At 47.7% G+C, this 14,860-nt stretch overlaps 1 protein-coding gene across 4 annotated transcripts in view; it reads right to left on the bottom strand.

Annotated features, from left to right (window-relative positions):
• The window catches only part of EFTUD2 (elongation factor Tu GTP binding domain containing 2), a 23,932-nt gene extending 9,079 nt beyond the window's left edge, over positions 1-14,853 (bottom strand). For 2 of the 4 annotated variants that reach the window (XM_009638502.2, XM_035893993.1), the window contains exons 1-15: positions 14,749-14,853; positions 13,716-13,881; positions 13,135-13,213; positions 10,583-10,658; positions 10,248-10,313; positions 8,962-8,997; positions 8,172-8,262; positions 6,681-6,763; positions 6,018-6,184; positions 4,776-4,900; positions 3,038-3,101; positions 2,566-2,656; positions 2,021-2,156; positions 1,609-1,736; positions 423-616 (exon numbers count right to left, since the gene is read on the bottom strand). In XM_009638502.2, coding sequence (XP_009636797.1) covers positions 423-616; positions 1,609-1,736; positions 2,021-2,156; positions 2,566-2,656; positions 3,038-3,101; positions 4,776-4,900; positions 6,018-6,184; positions 6,681-6,763; positions 8,172-8,262; positions 8,962-8,997; positions 10,248-10,313; positions 10,583-10,658; positions 13,135-13,213; positions 13,716-13,881; positions 14,749-14,853 — 1,607 coding nt within the window. Of the gene's footprint in view, positions 1-422; positions 617-1,608; positions 1,737-2,020; positions 2,157-2,565; positions 2,657-3,037; positions 3,102-4,775; positions 4,901-6,017; positions 6,185-6,680; positions 6,764-8,171; positions 8,263-8,961; positions 8,998-10,247; positions 10,314-10,582; positions 10,659-13,134; positions 13,214-13,502; positions 13,647-13,715; positions 13,882-14,748 lie in introns of those variants that run through there. The other 2 variants (XM_035893995.1, XM_035893994.1) reach the window with 2 other exon arrangements.
• Between the last annotated feature and the right edge of the window lie 7 nt (positions 14,854-14,860).

Raw genomic sequence — 14,860 nt, 5'->3', positions numbered from 1 at the left:
AGGTCCCTATTCCTCCCTACAACTGCCTGACAGGATGGGGGAGCTGGGGGGGGTCGGGCTCTGCTCCCAGGGAATGGGCAATGGGATGAGAGGAAAGGGCTGTCAAGCAATGGAAGGGGCTGCCCAGGGAAGTGGTCAAGTCCCCATCTCTGGAGGGATTTAAAAGCCAGGCAGATGAGGTGCTTAGGGCCAGGGTTTAGTGGTGGGATGGCAGGGTTAGGGGAATGGTTGGGCTTGATGATCTTAAAGGGCTTTTCCAACCTAAACGATTCTGTGATTCTAAAAGGCAGGGGAGCATCACTGCAGCACTGACTGCTGCCAGCCTCAGGCCCCTTGCAGCGCTGTCCTCCTCCCTGCCCCTGGCAGCAATGACTCCAGGTGACTCCTCTCCCAAACGAACACATTGCCAGAGCTTTCCATACCTCGCAACCGAGATCCAGAGGCGTCCAACAGTGCAGATCTGGGAATCCTCCTCATCTTCCAGGGTATAGTTTTCTCCAAGGACCTTCACAGGCTGCCCAGCATGGATGGTACCACTCAGCACTCTGCCAAAGGCGTGGAACTGGACACCGTCATCTGTGCTGTACATTTTTGTTGTGTGACACATCAGCGGACCCTTTCCAGGAGAGAGACAAAGCGAGAGAAATAAGCCTCTTTCATAATACAGTCAAGAAACAGACACAGACCAAGTAGGACTCACAGATACAAAGGGATTAATGGTCTGGAACCTAAAAATATGTCTTTTGACTTGCCAAGCCCTTCATTTCCTTCCACTGGAAGCCTTACACCTCCTTGCCCTGTATGGAGACCCCTGGAATGACTTCGGTGGTTTTTCTGGAGCAATTCTCCCTCCTCTGGTGGAGCAGTAAATAGTGGTTGGAACAAGGCCATGAGAAAAAATGTCATCTGCTGGCCTGCAAATCAGCTCGGGTCAGAGCACCCGAGCCTCCACAGACCACAGCTCTCAGTCCTGTAAGGTCACTCCACAACTGGCGATCTGGTAACAGTCACCACTGTACAGTTTTATGTGGGTAATCACAACTCATTAAAACAAGCAATTCATTTTCTTTCCAGACATCGGAGCAAAAGTCATGGGCAAATTCCTCACTAGCTGCTGGCTGGCGTTGGTGGCTCTAGACAACTCTGAATGACAGCTCAGTACAAGCTGTTTGAGGAGGAAGGTTTTTGCAAGGCTTTGATAGGAAAGGTGCTGACTAACTAACGTAGGGTTATTTTTATCAGTATAGTTCAGATCAGTTTTCTCAGAGTTTGGAGAGAGAGAATCAAACTTCAAGGAAAAGGGACAAGAAGGCAGCAAAAGGACACAGAATCACCCTGCAGTTCCCATATGCTCTGAAGTCCTGACCTAGTCCTGTTCTTCTCTGAACACTGCCAAACAATTCTCTCTCTCAAGGGCTGCCCTGGCAGGCAGCTAGGTTTCTCAGAGTGAAGAAATTTGTTTCAGTATCGGATGAGAGGTTTCAAAATGCTGGAAGTCAAATCTGTGCAGATGGCTGTCTAGGAGGCAGCTGCCCTGTCGAGGCAGTGACAGGAGGGCATATTTGCCACGCTTTTGGACACTCAGGCAAAGCAGAAGAGTTTCCTTACGTCAGGGTCGCATTCGCTCATGGCCTCCCCTAGATCAGAGTCGACGCCACCAGTGTAGGTATGCTCGATTTTCGTCTTGGCTCCCACCTTCGGGGAGGGGATATGCTGCACACACATGTCCACAAAGCCTGGAAAAGGAACACCTCATGAGAACGCAATTAAGCAGTGTAGAGGAAAGAAACGACTCCAATAAACACAAGGCAAAGCCATTCTGACTGCAGTGCACTTGCAGCAATGGGGAAGATGTGAGCAGTGTCTCAAGCTGTCCTTTGGGCTTAATATTTTATATTTGGAAAGCGGCGACGGGATATGTGAAAGAGAGCACTCCACGGCTGAATACAGCCCTTAACGCTGTTGATGTGAGACTAGGGTATTGGGAAGATTGTGGAGGGGAAGACAAAACAGCATTTACCTGTGAATTCCCCAAAGAACTTCTTGCAGACAAGCCGCAGAAGGGGCCGAATGTTCAATTTCAATTCCTCTTTGGTCAGGTGGATGCCAAGTTCATCCAGAGTTCTGGGCAGGGTCGTGTCCACGTCCCCCACCACCTGCAAGACAAAAAGCACCACTCTCAGCTTTGCTGTGGGGGAGGGGGAGTTGGAGGCAAGCCAATAACTCCCAGGTGCAGCTTCACACACTCAGGACTCTTGACCTGCTCTGGATTAGAGCTTACACAAGAACTGGCTGGCTGGTTCAAATCATCACTTGGCTGATATTAGACCATACTAGAAAGAGCAAAATCAGTTCTGTTAATTGTGCAAATATAGGGCCATATTTGCAAGGAGCAACCATTAAGGAGTTGCTCACCATTATTCTGCACCCCCAAAGCCAGGAATTTGTGAAGATCCCGTGGCGTAACAGCGGGAGTCCCACAGGCACCAGACACCCCACCAGCCAGTGTTCAGCCCTTGGCTGCTCCTGTCTGAACTGTGGGAAGGAGAATGAACCACTCCGTACCTGAGCCAAGATCTTGTACAGGGGCTCCAGAATGAACTCCACAAAACTGCGCTGGGAACTGCTCGTTGGGGCCTTTTTGGTGAACTTGCGGCTGTTGGGGGACAAAAGAGAGACATGAGGAGCAAGCACTCTGCAGCCTGCAAGCACCCCTACTGTGAACACAGCCTCTGCTCTTCCCAGGTTATCTTCTCCTTCCCAACCTCCCTGGGAAGCAGTCTTGGACACAGGAGTCATGCTTACTTCAAACCACGGGCAGAAAAGGCTCTCAGCTCCCACTCACGGGATTCAGGACCATGTGGATTCACACCAAGCAGGAGGCCCGACTCAACCCTTCCCAGATACTACCCCATCATGGCATCATAGGACAACTCAGGTTGGAAGGGACCTTGTGTGGTCATCCAGCCCACGATTTACAGGGAAAGGAGGGAAAAACCCTTCAATAAACTAATGGACATTTAAACAGGCTTCTTACGTCTTCGGGTTGAAGTAGATGTCACCCCAAAGCCGCTTCGCAAACTCCTGATAATTGATATCTCCTAAATGGAAAAACCAAATGACAAAAGTCTCTCAGATGTCACTGTATTTCTCTCATCTTGGAAATCTTTGGTTTTAAGCTTTTAAAACAAACCTGAGGATTCAATTTAATAGACCGATGCTGGTGAGTGAACGTGTGGTGCCAATTCTGAATAAATGATTAAGCCCTCACCTGGGGAGACCAGGCAGAGAGACAGGCAGAAAACAGTCCCCTGAGGATGACAGCAGCAGCCCAGGTACACCATGGGTTCACTCACTCCTCAGGAACATTTTGACTCTCTCAATTACACAGAAGGTTGGAGCTGAGAAGACCCGGCCTGCCAGACACCGTGCTGCAGGAACCTGGTTACATCTGCTTCATTTTTCAAACATTAATGCTGCAACCTGACGCTGTAGTGCCAAGGTGCTGGGATGGCTTACACCCGATCTGCCCCGCAGGCTGATCACAAGCATTTTCTGCCTCGCTGAACATCTCCAGGTTCTTTTCCCTTTTTCAGCTGATGCACTAAGCGCATAGCCAAATACCCAAGCGCTGAAGGAACAGTGTAACGCTTGGCTGTCATGGTGAATTTACAAATAATAAGACAGCGGTGATAATTTACAGCGGTTTCCAAACAAGCTTTTGCTGTGGGCAGATGTGCAAGCATAAGAAATTTCACAGTGGCGGCGGTTTTGATAGTTAAACTACTATAACTCATGTTATTTGATGTGTGGTGGCTGCACATAAAATCCCTCGTGGCCACAACTGAATATTACTGACTTCAAGTACCTGTACAGCCCGTATCTGCCCCACATGGATGGCATCTCTTACCGACTGTGCCTGCATCTTTATCAGTCCCCTGAAGAAGGGGTATCATCCTGGCAGGCGTTCAGTTAATGCTGTGATGCCCAGGGAGCTCATTTATTTCTCCAAACTCACGAGGACACACGGTAGCCCTGGCAGATCAGTCCCTGACCTCTGCAACTTCATCCTCCCTCAAGCTAACGTCTTTGCAAGAGCCAGGCCAGCTGCTTTACAACATCCTTCTTCCCCCGCTCATGGCTCCTACAGATCACCCCAAATTCCCCAGTGTGAGACTTCAAAAATCTTGGCTGTACAGCTGGCTAACGCAAGCAAAAGGCCCACTTTTACAAGTGGCACATTGCCTTGAGTGGGCACCTGGGGAACAGAAAATTAAATCAAAGCCACAGAAAGACAGTTTCTTAAAAAGGAAAGAGGGCAAGAGTGCAAAACCTTGCGGGCCAAGTTTGCGCCTGGCTGCAGCTGAGTCTCAGACTCTGGAGACTTTTGTGAAAAAGGCAGGCAGAACTTAACTGCTTCGCTTCTGAGCTGTTCTCATAAGGAGGCAAAGCACAACACACAGACTTGCCTTCAACTGCCATAGCAGGACTTGTTTTTTCTGCTTAAGGGTACGTATAAAATATTGGCTTCTGACTCAAGAAACATTTATCAGGAGAAACCATCTAGCTAAAACCAAGTTAGAACTGTATTTTTCGCTTTTTACCACCACCCAGGGCTCAGATCTGCAGTAACTCGCAACTCCTAGAAATTCAAGAGCACACATACTGGCCATGTATGTGCAGTGAAAGACGAATCTGAATGGCTTAGAAAGCCTCAACAAAACAGGTTAGGAAATTAGATGTTAAAGTGTACAAGGTTTCTGGATAATCCTCACCATATGTGTCTGCATAAATCTTTGCAAAAGATCCCAGCGTGAAGCAGATGCTGTACTGTGAACTGGAGAAACACACGTTCCCCAGAAGGGGAGACAGAACGAGGTTTTCATCGGTGGAATACATGCTGAGAGGAGACAGTTTTTAGAGACAAAAAAAAAAAAAAAAAAAAAATCAGCGTTATGAACCAAGGAAGACACTTAAATCCACTTCCCACACCAAATAGCAGTATGTCACAGGCAAGGATTCTATACTGCCAAATAGCATCTTAAAACAGGCTGCAGCATGCTCACCATCAGAATTTTAGGGTCACTATCATTTTAGGACTATAAATTTCAAAGCATTAGTGTACAAAGAAATATTTGAAGACCTAGAACTAAAATGTCATCAGCACAAGTGCTTTGTATTTTTTGTCAGGTAGAGTTTTTCTTCCTCTAAAAAAAGGCAGCAGAGTTGGTGAACCAAGCAAGGGAAAAGATAATACAAGGCAAATAATGTAGGGATCGAATTGAATCAAAACAGTTTTAATGAGTTCACAAGCATGCTGGACAGGATAAATTACCCTGCTCTGAGCTGTGTGATGCCAGGAGCAATTGAATAGAGAGACATGCAGGTGAGCTCCTGTGCAAATTCAGTTTGGGCTTATATGGGCTACAGTGCAGACACACACCAATTGAAGGGAAGAACACTGTGAAGAACAGCACTTGGATGCAGAAGAACCCACTGAAACGATGCATTGCTACTGCAAAAGCTAGAGAAGATGTCCCTCCCTTCTCTGGGCAGGGTCTTGCAAGGAGATTTGACCATAGCAGTATCATAGTCTCTGTTTAGGGGTTGGGACAGCAAGTTCCTATTAGCTTTGTAACAAATGTTTATGAGCTTTGAGACATCTCAGCCTACAGTTTGGGATATAGCCTGGATGATTTCAGTGTATTTGAGACATTCGGGAGCATAGAAGTTCCCTGCTCCGGTCATATGTCCACTACCCCTACTTTTCAATGGGGGAAAAAAGAGCTGATTCCATGCAGCTTATCAGAATTCAAGCAGGATTGGCCCTTCCTGTATAAATCAATATATTGGCAGAGATGAATCCCCAATGGTTCTTCCTGCCCCATTTTCTATGATCCAACACATCAAGAGACAAACTCATGAGTTTTTAGGCACACATAGGGCTCCCCAAAAAAGCACCTGCAACAGAACAGGGACAGCAAGCACTAATAACGCATCATCCCAAACACCCATACCTGATCAGACCATTAACTTCATCTACGATGTGTCGGAGTTTGTAATAAGCATCTGTAGGGGGCAATTTCAGCTCCAGGATCAGTCGGTCTATCTTGTTGATGCACACGGTCACCGCGAGCCTTTCCTGCACAGCATGCTTGATCAGCCTCTCTGTGTTCAGCATCACCTGCAGGGAACAGCAAGTACAAACACCCCTAGCAAAAGCCCTCCACAAAATGCTATCTCGGGCATGACAGACAAAGCAGCGACCCTTACCGCACAGGGCTGCAGCGCTGTAGAAAAGCCTAAGCTCAGCCACCAGCCATCAGCTAATCTTCCTGAAATTTAGAAGTAGGTGCTAACCCAACCGAATTCCTTGAATCCTACCCCTTGGACATCTCTGATATAAATAACGTGCTCAAATTTAGGTATCATGGGGATGGAGATGCAAACAAGTTAGATAATCAGCCTACAGGTCACACATATCACGTCAGCCCTGGACGCAGAAGCCAGAGGCTTGACTCCCTGTTTTGGCTGGAAAACACTCTCACTTCCCATACTGTCCTCCAAAAACCCTTCACCCCGGAAAGCTGAACCCCTCCCAGGCCTTCATGCTCAGGCAGGATCAAAGACTGCAGAGGAAGATATTTTGAAGTCAACCCCTAGGAGAACCTGGCACTCACCCCCTCAGCCGCATCAATGAAAAGTACAACGCCGTCCGAGATACGAAGGCCAGCTGTCACCTCATCCGAAAAATTGACGTGACCTTCAAAACCACAAAATGGTAGTGAGAACCAGAGTAAGCCCTGGCACCAGCAGCGCAGAGGGTGGAAGGCCATCCCTCTGCTCTGCAGCTTGCTCTGGTCACTGGCATCCAGCACAGACTGCTTCCTCCTCAGACAGGGACCCGGGAGCAGCTGCCAGAGCTCCATACAGGGATTTGCTTCAGCTTTAATGCTTTTTTTTGAGAATAAACAGAACAACTAATTTAACAGGCACTTTTCCTCACATTTGTTACTGTTTTTCTCACAGCTCTGTGCAAGTACTTCAGGAAAAGAAGGAAGATGACTTCTCACCAAAGAACAACAGATGCCTCTCCCTCCAGTCTCCTCCTGCGCTCTAACCTCCCTCATCTTGAGCTGTAACTCAACAGATGTGTCCCAAGACCCTCTTTCCTAAAGTTCAGCCTTGGTTTCTTACAACAAGTTGATCCATGACTATGTTGCCCCCACAGGAGCTTGTCAGAGGCTCGAGGGAACTTGCTGAGTCTCACTGTGGGGCAACAGTATTTGAGAAAAGCACCGTCCCCGCTGCGCATGATACCTGGAAAATCCAATTCTACACGTGCTTCTCTTACTTGAGTGAAACACATTTTCAGCCCCATTAGCCCTCAGTTAGGCCTGCTAATCAGAAACACAAGCCTGACTAAAAGCCAGCTGCACAGTCGTTACTGCTGGAAGTTATTTCAGAAGAATGAACTTAGCTAAAGGCTCAGAACTGGGCTGGAATCATCTACAATCATAGAATCACAGAACAGTTTGGGTTGGAAAAGCCCTTTAAGATCATCAAGCCCAACCGTTACCCTAACCCTGCCATCCCACCACTAAACCCTGGCCCTAAGCACCTTGTCTGCCCAGCTTTGAAATACCCCCTCATGAGATGGGGACTCAACCCCTGCCCTGGGCAGCCCCTTCCAGTGCTTGACAGCCCTTTCGGGGAAGGAATTTTTCCCAATGTCCAACCTAAATCTGCCCTGGCACAACTTGAGGCCATTTTCCCTCATCCTATCGCTTGTTGCTCTACAAAAAAAACCTAAACCAAAACATGGGTTTCTGTCTGTGAAAGAAAACTGCCCAGGGTTTCATTGCACCCAAGTGACATTTCCAGATGAATCAGGGAGGTTTCAGGGTATATAGATTCTTTCTTTGTTTTTCTGAGAGCCAATGCTACATAATCCCACTGCAATCGAACACAAAAGCTCTGTGAAGGCCCTCATTAGCCACCACTGTACATGTTTTCTTGCTCTGCTCCTGTCAATAGCACTACCCAGAGGACCAAAGGAGTTTATTAATGAGAGAAACCTTGGGTTCACATGGTCATGTATCTGCTCCACACATCAAGCCACCTTCAGCTAAGTGCATCCCAAACCAGGATTTTCAGGATTACACAATCACCTGGAGTGTCGATGATGTTGAAGAGAAAAGACTTTCCTTTGGTGTCTGGCAGAACAATAGTCACTGGTGTGCTCTTGATCCCTACGCCCCTCTGAAAAACAGGAGGAAACCAGGATTATTAGTTAAAAGGAAAAAAAATATATTGCTACGTAAAGATGTAAAAAATGACCAAAGAAAAATCAGAAAGATGGAAAGAAGTAAACAACCATCCAGGCCACCCTGTTACCCCCAGGGAGGAAGTAACAGCCTCAGATTGCTGCAGTACCCAGCTCAGCTCCTCCTTCCACACTGGCTCAGGCTGGTGAGCTACCACTGTGTAATCCACGCCTCATTTTGGATGAGGAAGTATAATACACAACACCAGAGACCAAAGAGGCATGTTTTTCCATACTTTCACCCTTCTGCTGCTACCAAGTTATACCTCAAAGCATAAGATTTGATCACCCGGAGTATACAGCAGAGCATTAAGATGAAGAGAAAGAAATGCTTCACAGGATTGTTCTGGTCATGACAATATTTAGCGACCCTCAAAGAAAATGGGAGTTACCCATATGCTGGGATCACTCTGGTTTAGATTTTCATCGTTACACAGGCTATCATCTCAGATAAATAAAATCATACGTGGAGATGAGGGTTGCAGGAAATGGAAGCAAGTTGGACTGGGCATCTTACCGAGGCAAACAAGAGGAGCAAACAATTTTATTGATAAAGAAAATAATCAAAATGTGGAAGGCACAAAAAGACAGACAACTGGATAAAAATCACTGCCTGTTCTACAAGACTCACTTACCTCTTGCTCTGTGAACAATATATCAGTGTAGCACAGCTGCAAAGACAAAACAAAAGTCAGAATATCACATTTTGGTATCAAATATTAAGTATGAAACAGAACACAGTAACTCTTTACACATAGTTAAGGTGGCAAGTTAAGCGAGAGAGACAGCTGATGGACGGTAGTAAGTGGCATCCCCCAGGGCTCAGTGCTGGGGCCAGTTCTGTTTAACATCTTTATCAATGACCTGGACGAGGGGATCGAGTGCACCCTCAGTCAGTTTGCAGATGACACCAAGCTCGGCAGGAGTGTCGATCTGCTGGAGGGGAGGAGGGGTCTGCAGAGGGACCTAGCCAGGCTGGATCCATGGGCCCAGGCCAGTTGGGTGAGCTTCAACAAGGCCAAGGGCTGGGTCCTGCACTGGGGTCACAACAACCCCACGCAACGCTACAGGCGTGGGGAAGAGTGGCCAGAAAGCTGCCTGGCAGAAAAGGACCTGGGGGTGCTGGTCGACAGGCAGCTGAGTATGAGGCAGCAGCATGCCCAGGTGGCCAAGAGGGCCAACAGCATCCTGGCTTGTATCAGGAATGGTGTGGCCAGCAGGAGCAGGGCAGTGATTGTGCCCCTGTCCTGGGCACTGGTGAGGCCGCCCCCTGAATGCTGGGTTCGGGGTTGGGCCCCTCACTACAAGAAGGACATGAGGGGCTGGAGTGTGTCCAGAGAAGGGCAACGGAGCTGGGGAGGGGTCTGCAGCCCAAGGCTGCTGGGGAGCGGCTGCGGGAGCTGGGAGGGTTGAGCCTAGAAAAGAGGAGGCTGAGGGGAGCCCTCTTCGCTCCCTACAACTGCCTGATAGAAGGGGGGAGCCGGAGGGGTCGGGCTCTGCTCCCAGGGAATGGGCAATGGGACAAGAGGAAACGGCCTCAGGTTGCACCAGGGGAGTTTTAGGTTGGACATTAGGAAAAATTCCTTCCCCGAAAGGGTTGTCAAGCACTGGAAGGGGCTGCCCAGGGAACGCGTCGAATCCCCATCCCTGGGGGGATTTAAAAGATGGGCAGATGAGGTGCTTAGGGCCAGGGTTTAGAGGTGGGACGGCAGGGTTAGGGGAATGGTTGGGCTTGGTGATCCTAAAGGGCTTTTCCAACCTAAACGATTCTGTGATTCTATGAATTAGAACTGAGCTCTGGCTTTCCAATCCTACTTTCTAACCACTAAACCACATTTTCCCCATATACAGCCACGCTCCCTCTGAGCGTAACAGCCAAGCCATGTTCCCCAGGGCAGGAATAGACCAAAAGCTCGCTTACGTCCTGGTCATAGCGCTTCCGGATTTCTGGATGTGTCTGTTCTATCAGGCAGTCAACAAAACACGTCTGAAAAATATCAGAGCACAAGAGAAAGGAGGTCACTGTGTTCAGACAGATAAATACAAGTGCAACCCCACCCCATCAGTAGCAGTACAGAGAAAGTTGGGCACGTTATTATTTCCACGTGGCTGAAAGAAAACCTACAAATAACTGCATCAGCAAGAGGAGCAGAAAGTGACTGCTGCTGCAGAGATTGAGGGATCAAGAGAAATGGGAAAAGTAAGCGACAAACAGATCATTACTACTATCCGACACATGTTGGATATTCGCACTACCTTTCCATGGTGAAGGTGCCCACACAGAGTCACATTTCGAATTAGCTCCGAGTTGTCCATCAGATCTGCCAGGAAACTGGAGGAACAAAACACAAAAGACTGTTGGAGGCTTCTGCTGTGTCTAAGAAAAGTAGGAGCCATTTCAGCTACACTTTCTCTCCAAGGTGCCCCCTGAATCCTCTCCAAACTTTCATTCTGCCAATGCCCTGCGGAGGAAGAATCCCACTTTCCAGATGGGGAGGACAAGAGAGTTGGAGTCCTAGACAGATGGCAGTGGGTGGGAGGATACGGAGCTGGTAAAACTGCCAGTGATGGAATATTATTGAGTATTTTTCTTCTCTTCTAGTCAGTATTAGAGCAAAAGTCACATCCATGTACTTGGATGATGAAATACTTCCACTCAAATAGTGGCAGGCAGTCAAGGAAATCACAGAGCTGGATAACAAGCACCCCACGCAGTTTTAAAAGGTAGCCACAGGGCTCCGCAGACCATTATGAATTATGATTTTCAGGTCTTCAAACAGTGACGTTCCCAGGGACGCAAGGAAACAGCAGTGGAATCTAAATCTTTTTAGAATCAGCGACTGAACTAGGTAATGGTGGGCCGGTCACTTCGGCATGGATCCCGGCCGAGATATAATTGAGATCCTAAATTACCAACTCTTCTAAAAAATAATGGGATGCTGTAAAACAAGTATCCATTGCTATGGGTCTGCAGAAAATAAGGGCTGTCAAATCATCTCCTTTTTCAAAAGATTTAATTTTCACTGACACAGTAGACTTCTTAAGGTAAAACATTTTGATTAAGAGCTAAAAAATAAAAAAATCCATAATAACAGTGATTAAAAGCTTGCTTATTGGTCTTAAAATAAGGCTAAATGAGAAATCAATACCAAGCTTGCACGTTTCTGGTTAAGTGCCACAAGGAATTCTCCTGGCCCCATCCTACCATTTATATCAACAAACAGGATGAAGAGGAATTAATTACAGATAGACCGAGCAGAGGACAGAGGGATCAGGAAAGTGGTAGATAATGAAGAGTACGGGTCATTGACTAAGAGCAAAATGGACTGCTTAGAAAAATAAGACCCAGATGGCTTTTTGGTTTATATCTGGCTGTATCAAAAATATCTCTGATCAACAAACACGGCCAAACCAATGGTATTGGGGCCAGGCCCTACAAGCAGCCATTGCAAAATAGTCATAGAATCATTTAGGTTGGAAAAGACCTTTCAGATCATCAAGACCAACCGTTACCCTAACCCTGCCATCCCACCACTAAACCCTGGCCCTAAGCACTTGCCCAGCTTTGAAATACCCCCAGGGATGGGGACTCAACCCCTTCCCTGGGCAGCCCCTTCCAGTGCTTGACAACCCTTTTGGGGAAGGAATTTTTCCTAATGTCCAACCTAAACCTGCCCTGGCACAACTTGAGGTGCTGGGCATCCAAGTAACCAACTGACTGAAGATGAACTCCAGTGAAATTTTGCTGCCGGAAAAATCACAGGATCCTTGATTTGCAGAGAGACTGCTGACGTTGGGGTCTGTTTGGCACCCAGGAAACTGCTACTCAGCCTGCAACTGTTTCTGGAATCTACACTTGAAGGCGACTATTGAAAATCATAAAAAAAGCTCTGACTAGCCATGAAGTGGCGTGTGGAAAGATGAGCCTAACAAGACCAGCTCAATCTGTTCATCCTCAAATAGAAGACACCATACAGAAACACTGTTTTCAGAGTCCCTCCGCCCATCGACAAAATGTAGATCTTGATGCTAACATTATATATTTCTAATAAAGTAAACAACTGGTTTTATTCCTTTCCAAAGTTGCATGAGATATTATATCTGGGGTTTTAAATTTGGAATTTTTTCCAGGGTTTTCTCTCTTAACCCTGGTCTCCCAGGGGCTGCTTTGTGGGGCACAACCAGCTGCAGCATTACACTGACCTATGACACAACTTTGCATGCAACCGGTGGCATAAAAATTCCCCCCAGAAACTCCTCCAGGATAGGTGGGGATTAATTTGAGACAGCAGTAGGCCAATGGTCACTAGGATCAACCCAAAATGTCCCAGTATGAGGTGTGCCACACACCGACCGTACAAATATTTCTTGAGCCAGTCAATAAAACTTGCCTTCAGCTAATCCACACCACAGGGGTTTCCGATTATCAGGCTTTGCATCAGCCGTCAAGGTAAGATTTGGACTTGATGATCTTAAAGGTCTTTTCCAAGCAAAACGTTTCTATGATTCTATCATTCTAGTGTCAGAAAACTATGCAATACGCTGCATTACATGGAGGGAAAAATATCTGTAAAATGGTTTGTCTTGTACTTTCTTCACCTTCTTTTTGGTTCAAAATATGGGAAACGGCTGCACTCAGTTCTGTTGCTGGTGTCAGTAAGAAACAAAACCAATGCCCCCCGAAATCCACCTCCTCCACACAGCACACAGCACTCTGCCTCCCCACCTTTGCCTGCAAACCACAAAAAGTGAGGAAATCACAGCACAGATGGCCTGAGCCAACATACACGCTTAAAACCCCTACTTACTCCATCTCATAGACAGTGACCGGTAACGTCTGTTCCATCAGAGAGAATTTTTTGGTTTTCACAGGTTTAATAATAGGCTCTGAAAACAAGAGAAAGAACAATAAAACACTGTTACCAGAGACCCTGAACCCAGCAGGCTCAGGAATGGTCATAGGGAACAGGGGCTTTTGCAGGCAAAACCACAATTTTCAAGCTGACAGGTTCTCTGAGCTTTTCATAAAAGCAGCTGCACACTAGATGATCGTTGCAGGTCCCTTCCAGCTGAACTATTCTCTTGTACAAGGATCAAATGAGATGACTTAAACACATTTTCATTTCTCCTTAAATATCTTTCCACTATCTGCTGATACCTGTTCTTCAAAAGATACGTTTGTTTGGCATTTGTAATCATCCTGAGTGCCAAAATCTGCACACCGCCAGACAAGCAAGAGTCTACGCGTTCCTGGGGCTGAGAGGGAATCCAAAAGGAGCATTAAAACCGATGGGGAGAATGGAAGGGAATATTATTTTCCCTTTTCCAAGGATCCACAAAGACTTTTCTCCTCCCCCCATACCTGACTTGCTGCTTCCTCACCACTTACCAGTGAGAGGCTGCGTGTCCTCCTCCTGTACTATCGTCTCTACTTCAGGCCCATACACCTCCTCGGCAGTGGGATAGTATTTCTTATCCTCGTGCAGCACCACCTCCATCCCAGGGTGGTCCTCATCATGGTCCCCCATATCATCATCATCGTCATCATCCTCGAGCTGCAACCAACGCTCACATTTAGCTGCTGCCGGCACCCAAGTGCTTTACAAACACCCATCACCCCAGAAAGTATGGGCTCAGAGCCATACATGGCAAGAGAGCTACAAACCCAGCCAGGGAACCACCACCATGGCCCCAGCATCTCACGTCAGACAGCAGAGCAGCTTGCAGAGGTGCCCTCTGTAAGCATCACCCCTCTTCCTGCTGTGGGACAGCTTGGAAATGAACACTAAGAGCACTTGCAGCAACTCCTGCCCCTCGCTCGCATACACGACATGACCCTGATCACACACAGACACTGCTTTTAGATGAACTGCAGGAACAGGGGACTAGAAGGGGCTCCCTCGGTCCTCCAATGCTTTCCCCATCATGGCACAGCAGCTTCTGCCATCCTCCCCCTCATCACTCTCCTCTACTGTCTGTGGAGTCTTGCTCTGCCTTCGCCACGTGGGAGTTGAGCTCCTTGCAATGCTGCCGTAGCATCAGCACATGCTACTAAAGGCCTGAAGACCTCACAGAATGGACACGAATCCTCCATTGGATTGAACGCAAATGAAAAAGCCCAACGTGGCTTGAGCTACAGAAGCTCCCAGTTCTAACCATGGTTCAGGCAGAAGCGTTGGCTTTCCCTTCATGGCAGGAGCAGGAGGGCAGCTTTTGCCAAATCTTTTAAATAAATGAATCCACTCTGATCCTCAGGAGTCAAATCCCACCAGTGAGCAAAGCCTCACTGCAGAACCACAGCCCGGCGTGGAAAAGGAATCACTGGCAGCTTGCGAAGACCGAGGCGCTCAGCCCCTGCTCCCGTGGGGGTACGGGGCAGGACGAGGCCCGATACCGCCCCTCCACCCGTCCCCACCGCTCACCTCATCCAGATCCTTGGACTCTCTGCCCAACTCGTCGTCGTCATCGTCCGAGTCCAGCTCCGGCCCGATGTAGTTCCCAAACTCATCGTACAGGTCGGTGTCCATGCTGGGG

The sequence above is a fragment of the Egretta garzetta genome, unplaced genomic scaffold (genome assembly GCF_000687185.1).
Source record: "Egretta garzetta isolate BGI_Z169 unplaced genomic scaffold, ASM68718v1 scaffold745, whole genome shotgun sequence".
NCBI lineage: Eukaryota > Metazoa > Chordata > Aves > Pelecaniformes > Ardeidae > Egretta > Egretta garzetta.
Note: the sequence above shows the minus strand (reverse complement) of the source record. Positions and strands in the feature narration are given on the sequence as shown.